A 16,054-nucleotide genomic window follows, 5' to 3' on the forward strand; every position below is an offset into this window, starting at 1 on the left:
GAGTGGTGCGTTGAGGTATATGTGGAGTCAAAAAACGTTATCTATGGAGGCAAAGAAGGGAATGTATGAAAGTATAGTAGTACCAACACTCTTATATGGGTGTGAAGCTTGGGTGGTAAATGCAGCAGCGAGGAGACGGTTGGAGGCAGCGGAGATGTCCTGTTTAAGGGCAATGTGTGGTGTAAATATTATGCAGAAAATTCGGAGTGTGGAAATTAGGAGAAGGTGTGGAGTTAATAAAAGTATTAGTCAGAGGGCAGAAGAGGGGTTGTTGAGGTGGTTTGGTCATTTAGAGAGAATGGATCACAGTAGAATGACATGGAAAGCATATAAATCTATAGGGGAAGGAAGGCGGGGTAGGGGTCGTCCTCGAAAGGGTTGGAGAGAGGGGGTAAAGGAGGTTTTGTGGGTAAGGGGCTTGGACTTCCAGCAAGCGTGCGTGAGCGTGTTAGATAGGAGTGAATGGAGACGAATGGTACTTGGGACCTGACGATCTGTTGGAGTGTGAGCAGGGTAATATTTAGTGAAGGGATTCAGGGAAACCGGTTATTTTCATATAGTCGGACTTGAGTCCTGGAAATGGGAAGTACAATGCCTGCACTTTAAAGGAGGGGTTTGGGATATTGGCAGTTTGGAGGGATATGTTGTGTATCTTTATATGTTTATGCTTCTAGACTGTTGTATTCTGAGCACCTCTGCAAAAACAGTGATAATGTGCGAGTGTGGTGAAAGTGTTGAATGATGATGAAAGTATTTTCTTTTTGGGGATTTTCTTTCTTTTTTGGGTCACCCTGCCTCGGTGGGAGACGGCCGACTTGTTTAAAAAAAAAAAAAAAAAAAAAAAAAAAAAATAATAATAATAATAATAATAATAATAATACATAATAATAATAATAGGTAATAATAATGGTAGTAGGTTGGTAGACAGCAACCACCCAGGGAGGTACTACCGTCCTGCCAAGTGAGTGTAAAACGAAGCCTGTGATTGTTTTACATGATGGTAGGATTGCTGATGTCTTTTGTCTGTCTCATAAATATGCAAGATTACAGGCATGTCTTGCTACTTCTACTTACACTTAGGTCACACTACACATACATGTACACATTTATTTATACACACTCATCTGAGTTTTCTTTGATTTTATCTTAATAGTTCTTGGTCTTATTAATTTTCCTTTTATATCCATGGGGAAGTGGAATAAGAATCTTTCCTCCGTAAGCCATGCGTGTTGTAAAAGTCAACTAAAATGCCGGGAACAATGGGCTAGTAACCCCTTTTCCTGTAAAGATTACTAAAAAGAATAAGAAGAAGAAAATTGTCAAAGTGGGAAGTCTGAATGTGCGTGGATGTTGTGCAGATGATAAGAAAGAGATGATTGTGGATGTTATGAATGAGAAGAAGCTGGATGTCCTGGCTTTAAGTGAAACAAAGCTGAAGGGGGTGGGAGAGTTTCAGTGGAGAGGAATAAATGGGATTAGGTCAGGGGTTTCAAATAGAGTTAGAGCTAAAGAAGGAGTAGCAATAATGTTGAAGGATAAGCTATGGCAGGAAAAGAGGGACTATAAATGTATTAATTCAAGGATTATGTGGAGTAAAATAAAGATTGGATGTGAAAAGTGGGTTATAATAAGCGTGTATGCACCTGGAGAAGAGAGAAGTGTAGAGGAGAGAGAGAGATTTTGGGAAATGTTGAGTGAATGCGTGGGGAGTTTTGAATCAAGTGTGAGAGTAATGGTGGTTGGGGATTTTAATGCTAAAGTGGGTAAAAATGTTATGGAGGGAGTAGTAGGTAAATTTGGGGTGCCAGGGGTAAATGTAAATGGGGAGCCTTTAATTGAGCTATGTGTAGAAAGAAATTTGGTAATAAGTAATACATATTTTATGAAAAAGAGGATAAATAAATATACAAGGTATGATGTAGCACGTAATGAAAGTAGTTTATTAGATTATGTATTGGTGGATAAAAGGTTGATGGGTAGGCTCCAGGATGTACATGTTTATAGAGGGGCAACTGATATATCGGATCATTATTTAGTTGTAGCTACAGTTAGAGTAAGAGGTAGATGGGAAAAGAGGAAGGTGGCAACAACAAGTAAGAGGGAGGTGAAAGTGTATAAACTAAGGGAGGAGGAAGTTCGGGTGAGATATAAGCGACTATTGGCAGAAAGGTGGGCTAGTGCAAAGATGAGTAGTGGGGGGGTTGAAGAGGGTTGGAATAGTTTTAAAAATGCAGTATTAGAATGTGGGGCAGAAGTTTGTGGTTATAGGAGGGTGGGGGCAGGAGGAAAGAGGAGTGATTGGTGGAATGATGAAGTAAAGGGTGTGATAAAAGAGAAAAAGGTAGCTTATGAGAGGTTTTTACAAAGCAGAAGTGTTATAAGAAGAGCAGAGTATATGGAGAGTAAAAGAAAGGTAAAGAGAGTGGTGAGAGAGTGCAAAAGGAGAGCAGATGATAGAGTGGGAGAGGCACTGTCAAGAAATTTTAATGAAAATAAGAAAAAATTTTGGAGTGAGTTAAACAAGTTAAGAAAGCCTAGGGAAAATATGGATTTGTCAGTTAAAAACAGAGTAGGGGAGTTAGTAGATGGGGAGATGGAGGTATTGGGAAGATGGCGAGAATATTTTGAGGAACTTTTAAATGTTAAGGAAGAAACAGAGGCAGTAATTTCATGCACTGGTCAGGGAGGTATACCATCTTTTAGGAGTGAAGAAGAGCAGAATGTAAGTGTGGGGGAGGTACGTGAGGCATTACGTAAAATGAAAGGGGGTAAAGCAGCTGGAACTGATGGGATCATGACAGAAATGTTAAAAGCAGGGGGGGATATAGTGTTGGAGTGGTTGGTACTTTTGTTTAATAAATGTATGAAAGAGGGGAAGGTACCTAGGGATTGGCAGAGAGCATGTATAGTCCCTTTATATAAAGGGAAAGGGGACAAAAGAGACTGTAAAAATTATAGAGGAATAAGCTTACTGAGTATACCAGGAAAAGTGTACGGTAGGGTTATAATTGAAAGAATTAGAGGTAAGACAGAATGTAGGATTGCGGATGAGCAAGGAGGTTTTAGAGTGGGTAGGGGATGTGTAGATCAGGTGTTTACATTGAAGCATATATGTGAACAGTATTTAGATAAAGATAGGGAAGTTTTTATTGCATTTATGGATTTAGAAAAGGCATATGATAGAGTGGATAGAGGAGCAATGTGGCAGATGTTGCAAGTATATGGAATAGGTGGTAAGTTATTAAATGCTGTAAAGAGTTTTTATGAGGATAGTGAGGCTCAGGTTAGGGTGTGTAGAAGAGAGGGAGACTACTTCCCGGTAAAAGTAGGTCTTAGACAGGGATGTGTAATGTCACCATGGTTGTTTAATATATTTATAGATGGGGTTGTAAAGGAAGTAAATGCTAGGGTGTTTGGGAGAGGGGTGGGATTAAATTATGGGGAATCAAATTCAAAATGGGAATTGACACAGTTACTTTTTGCTGATGATACTGTGCTTATGGGAGATTCTAAAGAAAAATTGCAAAGGTTAGTGGATGAGTTTGGGAATGTGTGTAAAGGTAGAAAGTTGAAAGTGAACATAGAAAAGAGTAAGGTGATGAGGGTGTCAAATGATTTAGATAAAGAAAAATTGGATATCAAATTGGGGAGGAGGAGTATGGAAGAAGTGAATGTTTTCAGATACTTGGGAGTTGACGTGTCGGCGGATGGATTTATGAAGGATGAGGTTAATCATAGAATTGATGAGGGAAAAAAAAGGTGAGTGGTGCGTTGAGGTATATGTGGAGTCAAAAAACGTTATCTATGGAGGCAAAGAAGGGAATGTATGAAAGTATAGTAGTACCAACACTCTTATATGGGTGTGAAGCTTGGGTGGTAAATGCAGCAGCGAGGAGACGGTTGGAGGCAGCGGAGATGTCCTGTCTAAGGGCAATGTGTGGTGTAAATATTATGCAGAAAATTGGGAGTGTGGAAATTAGGAGAAGGTGTGGAGTTAATAAAAGTATTAGTCAGAGGGCAGAAGAGGGGTTGTTGAGGTGGTTTGGTCATTTAGAGAGAATGGATCAGAGTAGAATGACATGAAAAGCATATAAATCTATAGGGGAAGGAAGGCGGGGTAGGGGTCGTCCTCGAAAGGGTTGGAGAGAGGGGGGGTAAAGGAGGTTTTGTGGGTAAGGGGCTTGGACTTCCAGCAAGCATGCCCGAGCGTGTTAGATAGGAGTGAATGGAGACGAATGGTACTTGGGACCTGACGATCTGTTGGAGTGTGAGCAGGGTAATATTTAGTGAAGGGATTCAGGGAAACCGGTTATTTTCATATAGTCGGACTTGAGTCCTGGAAATGGGAAGTACAATGCCTGCACTTTAAAGGAGGGGTTTGGGATATTGGCAGTTTGGAGGGATATGTTGTGTATCTTTATATGTTTATGCTTCTAGACTGTTGTATTCTGAGCACCTCTGCAAAAACAGTGATAATGTGCGAGTGTGGTGAAAGTGTTGAATGATGATGAAAGTATTTTCTTTTTGGGGATTTTCTTTCTTTTTTGGGTCACCCTGCCTCGGTGGGAGACGGCCGACTTGTTGAAAAAAAAAAAAAAAAAAAAAATAATAAATGTTCACCCATGACAGTAACAAGATAAGGGGAGATAACATCTGATAAGTGCTGACGTTTGATGAGGGTAAATGAGGGTAGAGCTGATGCCAAAAGATGAGATGAACATCACCCTCCCTTTGTTTTTGCTGGTATACTAACATTTCTGTCTGTCTATTTGCCTGTCTGTCAAGCTCCCTGTCTATCCATCTAGCTCTCTGTCTCAGAGAGCCACAAGACTGCGTCATCACTTTTACTCACATCTTCAAGCAGAGTATAGCACTTTGTCTGGGTTTCTTGGGTTATCCTAGGTAATTTATACCATGTATTCTTGTATTTATGTGTACCTGTGAGACAGAGATAGACAGACAGATAGAATGAGGGAGAAAGATAATTAGATAGAATGGAGGAGGGGAAGCTGCATCCGACCCCATTGTTTTGACAGGCCGAGGGGGAAAGAGTAATGAGCCAATATGTCACTTTGACAGCTGCGGACTCCTTGTAATTTACACTATGGACAAGGAGGAGAAGGAGTAGGGGGAAGAGGAAGAAGAGGAGGAGGAGGAAGAGGAGGAGGAGGAAGAGGAGGAGGAGGAAGAGGAGGAGAAGGAAGAGGAAGAGTAGGAGGAAGAGGAATAAGAGGAAGAGGAGGAGGAAGAGGAATAGTACGAGGAAGATTAGGGGGAAGAGGAGGAAGAGGAAGAAGAGGAGGAGGAGGAAGAGTAGGAGGAAGAGGAAGAAGAGGAGGAGGAGGAGAGAGGAGGAGGAGAGGAGGAGGAGGAAGAGGAAGAGTAGGAGGAAGAGGAAGAGGAGGAAGAGGAAGAGTATGAGGAAGAGTAGGGGGAAGAGGAGGAAGAGGAAGAAGAGGAGGAGGAGGGTGGAACACTAGTACACTGGTACTGGTACACTAACATTTCTGTCTGTCTATTTGTCTGTCTGTCAAGCTCCCTGTCTATCTGTCTATCCGTCTAGCTCTCTGTCTCAGAGAGCCACAAGACTGTGTCATCATTTTTACTCACATCTTCAAGCAGAGTATAGCACTTTGTCTGGATTTCTTGGGTTATCCTAGGTAATTTATACTATGTATACTTGTATTTATGTGTACCTGTGAGACAGAGATAGACAGATAGAAAGAGAGAGACAGATTGAAAGAGATAGAATGAGGGAGAAAGATAAAACACCATTGTGTATGACACCATGTTTCAGAGTTCCACAAGCTGCAGAACTAATAGGAATATGTTCAGTGACTGTATATTGGTATATATATTATAGAACAATAATAATAAACAATGTTTTGTATTGTTTGTTTTTGTAAACAAGTTTTGTAAACAATATATTGATAATTATGTTTGTGTGCTTATTGTGTTGTATACAACGAGTGTATATATGTACATTGCACCTTACTTTGGTCTCACAGGCCACATAAGTTATGTGAAAAAATAAAATAGTGAAAAAAACAACAAACCTTCAAATACAAGTAAACTAAAGTTTACCGGGTGAGCGGCAGTCGCCGCTGTTGCCATACGCGGCTCATTTTCTGCAAACTTCATGCATCCATATCTCCGTAAGTATTGATGGTAAATTTTTTTTGTTTATCCTATAATGTTTAGAAAAAAAAACTCTATTTTTTCATAAGAAAAAATAATTTTTTTTTTTTTGAAATTTGGCCGACCCTGAGAACGAGTTTCGGAGGGGGCCTGTCGACCCTCAAAGGGTTAACCCTTTGAGGGTTTTGGTCGTACTAGTACGTCTTACGCGTAAGGGTTTTTGACGTACTAGTATGCATAAATTCTAGCACTGTCAAATCTCGCAGGAAAAGACTGATAGGCCTTGATGTGAGAGAATGGGTCTGTGTGGTGGGTGTGCGCAGTAGGAAAAAAATCTGGGACCCAGTGGTGCATTGTGGGAATGCCATCATAGTACACAATGTCCACCATGCCTGGCGGTAAGAAGTTCCTCACTCCTCGGCAAATTGGGACACTTTTGTTCCCCAGTGACAGTTCTAATACAGATGGAAGTGACAGTGAAGATGAGTTTCAAGGTTCTGGTGAGGTTTTGACTGAAACTAATGGACCATAATATGGGTAATAGTGAGGAAAACCAAGACAACCCACAGCCTTCCACCTCTGGTGCTGGGCCGGCTTGTTCACGTTCGGTTGTACCAGAATCAAAGAGGAAACTCCTATTTTCCCTAATCCCAGACTCAGATGTGAGCATTGGTGATGATAGTGATAGTGATTATGAATAACAAGCTCTTCAAACTAGTTCCAAGAATGGAGGAGGAGGAGGAGGCAGAGGAGGAGGAGGAGGAGGAGGAGGCAGAGGAGGAGGAGGAGGCAGAGGAGGAGGAGGAGGCAGAGGATGAAGAAGAAGAAGAAGAAGAAGAAGAAGAAGAAGAAGAAGAAGAAGAAGAAGAAGAAGAAGAAGAAGAAGAAGAAGAAGAAGAAGAAGAAGAGGAGGAGGAGGAGGAGGAGGAAGAGAGAAGAAGAGGGAGGAGGAGAAGAAGAAGAAGAGGAGGAGGAGGAAGAGGAGGAGGAGGAGGAGGAGGAAGAAGAAGAAGAATACGTAATAATAACAATAATACATAATAACAATAATACGTAATAATAATAATAATACATAATAATAATACATAATAATAATAATACATAATAATAATAATAATATGTAATAATAAATGTTCACCCATGACAGTAACAAGATAAGGGGAGATAACATCTGATAAGTGCTGACATTTGATGAGGGTAAATGAGGGTGGAGCTGATACCAAAAGATTAGATGAACATCGCCCTCCCTTTGTTTTTGCTGGTATACTAGCATTTGTCTGTCTGTCAAGCTCCCTGTCTATCTGTCTATCCGTCTAGCTCTCTGTCTCAGACAGCCACAAGACTGCGTCATCACTTTTACTCACATCTTCAAGCGGAGTACAGCACTTTGTCTGGATTTCTTGGGTTATCCTAGGTAATTTATACTATGTATACTTGCATTTATGTGTACCTGTGAGACAGAGATAGACAGACAGATAGAAAAAGAGACAGATTAAAAGATATAGAATGAGGGAGAAAGATAATTAGATAGAATGGAGGGGAAGCAGCATCCGACCCCATTGTTTTGACAGGCAGGAGGGGGAGTGAGTAATGAGACAATATGTCACTTTGACAGCTGCCGACTCCTGGTAATTTACACTATGGAGGAGGAGAAGGAGGAAGAGGAAGAGTAGGAGGAAGAGTAGGGGGAAGAGGAAGAAGAGGAGGAGGAGGAAGAGGAAGAGTAGGAGGAAGAGGAGGAAGAGGAAGAGGAATAGTAGGAGGAAGATTAGGGGGAAGAGGAAGAAGAGGAGGAGGAGGAGGAAGAGGAGGAGGAAGAGTAGGAGGAAGAGGAAGAAGAGGAGGAGGAGGAAGAGGAGGAGGAGGAAGAGGAAGAGTAGGAGGAAGAGGAAGAAGAGGAAGAGGAAGAGGAGGAGGAGGAGGAAGAGGAATAGTAGGAGGAAGATTAGGGGGAAGAGGAGGAAGAGTAGGGGGAAGAGGAGGAAGAGGAAGAAGAGGAGCAAGAGGAGGAGGAGGAGGAAGAGGAGGAGTAAGAAGAGGAAGAGGAAGAGTAGGAGGAAGGGGAAGAGGAGGAGGAAGAGTAGGGGGAAGAGGAAGAAGAGGAGAAGGATGAGGAAGAGGAGGAGGAGGAGGAAGAAGATGATGTAATAATATTTTTCCCTTGAAGCAAGAAAAAAAAAATCCACCCCATGACTGACAAGATAAGGGGAGATAACATCTGATAAGAGATGACTTTTGATGAGCGTAAACGAGGGTGGAGCTGATAATAAAAGATTAGATGAACATCGCCCTCCCTTTGTTTCTGCTGGTACACTAACATTTCTGTCTATTTGTCTGTCTGTCAAGCTCCCTGTCTATCTGTCTATCCGTCTAGCTCTCTGTCTCAGAGAGCCACAAGACTGCGTCATCACTTTTACTCACATCTTCAAGCAGAGTACAGCACTTTGTCTGGATTTCTTGGGTTGTCCTAGGTAATTTATACTATGTATACTTGTATTTATGTGTACCTGTGAGACAGAGATAGACAGACAGATAGAAAGAGAGAGACAGATTGAAAGAGATAGAATGAGGGAGAAAGATAAAACACCATTGTGTATGACACCATGTTTCAAAGAGTTCCACAAGCTGCAGAACTAATAGGAATATGTTCAGTGACTGTATATTGGTATATATATTAGAGAACAATAGTAATAAACAATGTTTTGTATTGTTTGTTTTTGTAAACAAGTTTTGTAAACAATATATTGATAATTATGTTTGTGTGCTTACTGTGTTGTATACAACGAGTGTATATATGTACATTGCACCTTACTTTGGTCTCACAGGCCACATAAGTTATGAGAAAAAATAAAATAGTGAAAAAAACAACAAACCTTCAAATACAAGTAAACCAAAATTTACCTGCAAGCGGCAGTCGCCGCTGTTGCCATACGGGGCTCATTTTCTGCAAACTTTATGCCTCCATATCTCCGTAAGTATTGATGGTAAAATTTTTTTGTTTATCCTATAATGTTTAGAAAAAAAAACTCTATTTTTTCATAAGAAAAAATAATTTTTTTTATTATTGAAATTTGGCCGACCCTGAGAACAAGTTTCTGAGAGGGCCTGTCGACCCTCAAAGGGTTAAACTTGATGAAAGCCATATAGCATGTACTAATAGAATATTCAATTCTCTTGTATTCATTATAACTCCTAAATTTATATTTACAACCATCTAAGAGACTACAGTATATAAAAACACTCAATTAGTCACTACCCTTGCAGGTTTAGCACTTCTTTTTTATTATAATAATAATAATAATTAGTCACTACCTTGTTAGTCTTAAGTTTATCCAAAATGCTCTGCATAGTAAGAGGCTTTCTGCATGCACACCTAAATGCCATCCACCTCTGTACAAACATTGTATCATGCTGAAATAAAGAATCTGATCAAACCTGTAATCCTTAAAACAATTAAACTCAATAAAACTGTTTATTGTTAAAACCCCTTGAGACTGCATATATAAGAATCAATTAATTATTGCCTTAACCCGTAAACGGTCCAAGCAGATCTACATTCACATGTGTAGTGCTACAAAAGTAGATCTACATTTTTTTTACATATTTTCAAATATAACAAAAAAAAAAAGTAGATCAAAGTTTTTTACACATTTTCAAATGTAAAAAACAAAAAGAAGATCTACTTTTTTACATACTTTCAAAAGTTGAAAAAACGTATATATATGTTTGGACCGTTTACGGGTTAAATAGCAAAAAGGCACAATACCATGACTGGAGCAATACACAAATAACCCACACATAGGAAAGGGGAACTTATGATGAAAGGAGAGAAGGAGGCAGTATACATGGATGAGACAAGAGAGGTAGTAGGAAAGGAAGTAGAGAAATAGTAATAGTAGTGGATACAGTCCAAGATAAAGAAAGAGGAGCACTGCAAGGGAGCTAGGGGCCTACAAAAGGTAGGAACAAAGACATGAGAGGAGGAAAAAATAATAAAGGACCAAACACTCAAAGCAGAAGGAAGAAAACTCAAAGAGGAAAGAGGAAAGGGGAAGAGGGAAAAGAAGAAAAAAAGAATCAGGTCAAGCCACGGGTGTTCCGAAGTTCAGAGCATTTTACAATGTATGTAATGGGAAAGGAAGGCATCCATAGAGACAAAGCCAGGACTCAGATTCATACAAGGAAAGTTGTGTATAAGGGAGGATTCAACCAGACAGCAACTGTGAAAGTTAGTAGTAGGATAAAAAGTTTTAGCTGAAGCCCAGTCAATAGGATGACTGTGATCTCTGACATGACAAAAAAGAGCACTGTTGGTGTTGGTAAGCCTAACACTACTTTTGTGCTCCCTTACTCTGTCAGAAAGAGAATGGCCAGTTTCTCCAAAGTACTGAAGAGGACAAGAGGAACAGGAAATATAGTAGACACCAGGAGCATCTATAGAGGGAGGAGAGGTATGAATTAGATTGGTGCAGTGTTAGTTTGGCAAGAAGTAAGTTTGATGTTTAAGGAACGGAGAGAGTTGTTAAGATAAGAAACACTGGAAATATAGGGAAGGCAAAGAACAGGAGAGTTCCCAGAAGTAGAGAGTTTGGGAGAGAAGAAAGTTCGTTTAGCACGTGAGAAGGCAGAGTCTATTAAATGGGAAGGGTAGTCAAGATGAGAAAATGAATTACAAAGGGTGGAAATTTCCAATTCAAGGAACTGAGGGTCACAAATGCAGAGAGCATGGAGAAAGAAAAATAAGAAAATTTTTCTTGGCAGAGGAAGCACAATAAAAAAAAAGTAGTGAATGTACATGACACTGCATAAGCTTGCAGTACAAGGAAAAAGAAACACCTGTATCTAAGCAGTGGACATGAACATCAAGGAAAGGAAGCAAAGAATTAGATTACCATTCAGCTTTAAACTTAATGGAAGGGGCAAGATTATTAAGGGTATGATGGTTGGAAGAGACTAGAGTCATGGGGCCAAAGAGCAAAGATATCATCAACATAGCAGAGCCAGAGTGAAGGGCAAACATCAATAGTAGGAAGAACAGTCTTGAAGTATTCCATATAAAGATTAGCAAGAACAGGAGACAGAGGAGAGCCCACAGTGACACTAAAAGTTTGAGAATAATATTTGCCTTGGAAGGAAAAGGAATTCGAGTCCACACAAAAGCGAATAAGATCAAGAAAGACATCAGTAAGTATAGGGAAATGAAATAACCCTTCATTGGCTTTTTCTCTGAGAAAATCGAGGACATCATCAAGAGGGACATTAGTGAACAGAAACTGGCTGTTCTCTTTCTGACAGACTAAGGGAGCACAAAAGTAGTGTTAGGCTTGCAAACAACAACAATGCTCTTTTCTGTCATGTCAGAGATCACAGTCATCCTATTGGCTGGTCTTCTGTTAAAACTGCCTACCCTACTTCTAGTTTTCACAGTCTCTGTCTGGTTGAATCCTCCCTTATACACAACTTTCCTTGTATGAATCTTAGTGTTTATGTTTCCATGAATCTTAGTCCTGGCTTTGTCTCTGTAAATGCCTTCCTTTCCCATTACACTGTAAAATGCTCCAAACCTCAAAACACCCATGACTTAACCTGATTCTTTTTTTTTTTCTTCTCCCTCTCCCCCTTTCCTCTTTCAGTTTTCTTTCTTCTGCCTTGGGTGTTTGGTCCTTTATTTTCCCCCCCTTTGTGGGCCCCTAGCTCCCTTGCAATGCTCTTCTTTCTTAGTCTTTGACTGTCTCTACTACTGCTACTACTACCATCACTACCACTACCTCTCTTCTTCCTTTCCTACTACCTCTTGTCCCATCCCTGTCTGCTGGCCTATATATACTGCCTCCTTGTCTCCTTTCTGTTAGTGTGACTTTTAAATAGTCCAAGTCGGACTGAAACGTTATCGAAAGCTCTCCTCTCCTATGTGTGGGTTAGTTGTGTATAATTATTGCCTTTTTAATCTCAAGATAGGCTTAAGTTTGCCCAAAATGCTCTGTGTACTAAGGGTTTTCTGCATGTGCACCTAAATGTCACTCATCACTGTATAAACATTGTATCATGCTGAAATGAAGAATCTTTAATCTCTAGTACGTCACTGATATCAGCTAAGCCTGTATACTTTGTACGTACATGTACTCTTAGAAATAAAATTATTATTATTATTATTATTATTATTATTATTATTATTATTATTATTATTATTATTGGGATAGCCTAAACCATGACCAATCATTGCTGGATCTATTTTAGTATCTGAGGAATAAGGTAAAACTTTAATTTTTTGTTATGATGGATTTAAAATGGAGGTAAGTGTTATACAGGAGAGGCCTGAAGAAGTGATTAATGAACAGAGGAAAAGTTGCTTTAGAGGCTGGAATGCCTATATTGTTTATTTTGGACTCTGTTAATCAATTGGAATTTTTTAATTTTGTGTAAAATTGGCTAAATTACTGACTTCTCTGCACATTGTAGGGTAGTTCTGACAGCTGAATAGGTTGTTTCTTCTGCTCAATCAACAGACTGGAAGCCATACTAGTGAAATAGCTAAGAATTGAGCATTGGAATTGGTTTAAAATTGGGGGCTCAAATTAGGTGAAATTCACACCCACTTAATTCTGTAAATTTTTCATCAAACTACCTTTTTAGCATCATTACCTTGAGAAAAAGTTCTCTATCATTTCAAAAGTTATTTTTTTTAAGTCATGACACTGTCAGCACTTTTAATTTCAGGGGTCATGACACTGAAAGGGATAGGCCAATTCCAGTGCTCAATTTGACTCAATTCCTAGCTATTTCACTAATATGCCTTTTATATCAATTAAGCATATTCAGCTATCAGAACTACCCTAAACAGTGCACAAGTCAGTAATTATTACACAAAATTCAATGAATTCCAATTTAAAAACAATCCAAAATAAACACAGTAGGCATTCAACCCACTAAAGCAACCTTTCCTGTTCATTAATCACACACATAGGCCTCTTTTTGTATAACATTTTCCCATTTTAAACCCATCATTTAGGCCATCCCAATAAGTAAAGCAGACCTAGTAAACACACACATCAGACCTGGGAGCCCTATTTCAAGCTACTTCTGGTCAGAAACTGACCAAAATCATCTGTTTCACTAGTAAGCTCTACATTCTACCTACTGATGCAAAGAAACAGTCCATAAATCCATAAAAACCACCCAAAACAACAATACAAATTCACCATTTTAAATCAAACACAGTTAGTGGTTTAATTTTCCCAACATGCACTGTGTGAGGCAGTTTTTTTTCTTATTAATACATATTGTGCACCCTCACCACACAAACCCATTCTACCATGATTAAGCCAAAATTTATCACTCACAGCATATCATGTAGATCTACATGAGTAACAGTGGCGTCAGTAACACAGATCTACGTGGGAGACATTCAAAGGGTAAATGTAATATTAATAATTTACTGATATTTAAGTTATGATTGATTGTTATTTGGTATTTAAACTGCAAAGAAATCTGACAAGTTTGCATGATTTATTTACCGTTTACATTAAAAGAATCATAAAATTAAACATTAAAAAATTCTGCATAATTTTTAAATAAATTTTTCTGCCTTTAATGACTTCTGAAACAAAACATAATTTCTTAAACCTGAACAGAGGATTAGTGTGCATACTCTCTGAACTGTAAAGAAATCAACTAGTTTTTTTATAATCTCTTCTTAATTTAAATTTTTATAAGCTCAGACCATATGGTCAACTAGTGCCATGGATCTACTAGGGTGTCGCTTCGCACAGGGAAAGCCACTTGCTAATCTACCTACAGCCCAGGAACTTGGAGAGTACCCCGAGCAACCAGGAAGGATGTGCTTTATATTTTTATTTAATCTAGCATATATATGCTTGGATATGTCACCTGGTATTTCAAGTCTATGGTGTGAACCATGTTTGCTAATTTCACTGTCTAGATTTCCTGCCAGTTTAACTTTGCCTTTGTCACTTGGTTTCATTACACTGTCACTATCTCTCATTCCTCCAAGAGTAATATGATACATAAAGGGTTTTTTCTTAGGTTCTGAAGGCTGAGGTGCACCACATTCAACACACAAACTATTCCCTTTACTGTTAGTTAATGTGGGCTCCAGAAACAAACGATCATTTTGTAGATAGCGGTGGATACCTGCAATGAAAACATTACACATTGAGTATAGAAGGATGACTTGAAGCAAGGTGCATATGGTTATATTATTTCATTAAATTTCCAAAGATTCTTGCATTTTAATCATGGTAAGGAATGGATAATCAATTTCGCTTGAATCTTTAAACAGTGCTTTCCTAATACGTATATCAAGCTAGCTTAGCCTATAAAATATTGGTGCAGAATTTAGAGAAGTACTAAACCCATAGGTATTACTGCTGCATGGAAATGAAACAAAATTACAGTTTTTAGAAAAGAAGGAGCAGCAGTATGAATATGTTTAGATGGAAAGAATCTACTTCAGCAAACACATCTGCATTAAATTTAATACTTTCAGGAAAAAACCGAGTACAAAGTAAGGCACTGAGAAAATGGGGTACTCCATTAACCCCTTAACTGTCCAAACATAGATCTACATTCTTACTGCTAACACTCCAAATGTAGATCTATGTTTTATTTTTCCTGCCTCCAAATTTAGCACGACTGGCCTGAGATGCCTGGTCAGTATAGAATGGGTCTTAACTCTTGTTGTGCGCAGTATTAAAAAATCAGGGACCACTTAGTACATTGTGGGAGCACCAGTCCAACTGAGAGCCATCTAGAGCAAACAACGCGGCAAACACCAAGGATTCATTGATGTCATGTCGTATTAACACTCCCCTTTTAAGTGGAAAGTGATCATGACCCAGAGTTTAGTGGCTTTGAGGTGGATGTGGCCACAAGTGGTTGCGGAAATATCAAAAACCTCGATAATAACCCATGTGCAACATTTGTGCAACATCCTTTCAATTTTGGTACCACTGGTAGTGTCATCCTTCCATACTGTCCTATAACCTATGCCCTAAGTAAAAAAAAAAAATCGTGTTTGGCAGGCTGGCTGGCTGGCTGGTGGCTGGCTGGCTGGCAGTTGGCTGTCTCTATCTGTCTGTCTGTCTGTCTGTATCTATCTCTGTCTCTATCTCACAGAAACACATACGTAAATACAATTATACATAGTGTAAATTACCTAGGATAACCCAAAAAATCCAGACAAAATGCTATACTGTGATTGTAGATATAATGCATAATAAACATGACTGGCAACTGGCAAGTATTATGCATTTTCACTTGTTCAGGAAGCAGATGTGATCGTGTGTGTAACCAGTTGGTTCATGAGCAACTCTCTGAGACAAGAGAAACAAGCAGACAGAAAGACAGACACACAGACAGACAGAGCACTAGTCACACAGACAGAGAGCTAGACACAGACAGATAGACAGACAGACATGTTTATTTGTAACAGTGAAAACAAATAAAGCAAAGGCAGTGTATGCTCATCAAATGTCACCATTAGCTGCACTGTCAGGAGTGGAGTGACACATGTCTTACATCATGCTTCAAGGGAACTTATTATTATTATTATTATTATTCTATACTCCCACATATTCAAAATATTGCAGGGACTTATAAATACTAGTATGTACAGTGGTACCTTGAATTTTGGCCTTAATTTGTTCCAGAAGGCTTTTCGAGTGCTGTTACTGAACGAATTTGTTCCCATAAGGAATAACGTAAATTAGATTAGTCCGTTTCAGACCCCCAAAAATACACTTACAAAAGCACTTACAAAAATACACTTGCATAATTGTTCGAGTTGGAAATTGTTCGAAATTCGAGGTACCACTATATATATTTCTAGACAATAGTATGTGACTAAGGTAGGTAAAAATGTTCACCTGTCACTGTGTTTGTGACTATCTGAATACTA

At 39.1% G+C, this 16,054-nt stretch overlaps 1 protein-coding gene across 1 annotated transcript in view; it reads right to left on the minus strand.

The window, feature by feature from the left end:
* Nucleotides 1-13,627: 13,627 nt before the first annotated feature.
* Nucleotides 13,628-16,054, minus strand: part of LOC128692141 (uncharacterized) — a 49,248-nt gene continuing 46,821 nt past the window's right edge. Inside the window, exon 4 of the mRNA XM_053781197.2 lies at nt 13,628-14,289. Within this exon, the coding sequence (XP_053637172.1) occupies nt 13,853-14,289 (437 nt within the window). The 3' untranslated portion in view covers nt 13,628-13,852. The remainder of the gene's footprint in view (nt 14,290-16,054) is intronic.

This window comes from Cherax quadricarinatus, chromosome 6 (genome assembly GCF_038502225.1).
Source record: "Cherax quadricarinatus isolate ZL_2023a chromosome 6, ASM3850222v1, whole genome shotgun sequence".
In the NCBI taxonomy this organism is placed as follows: Eukaryota; Metazoa; Arthropoda; class Malacostraca; order Decapoda; family Parastacidae; genus Cherax; species Cherax quadricarinatus.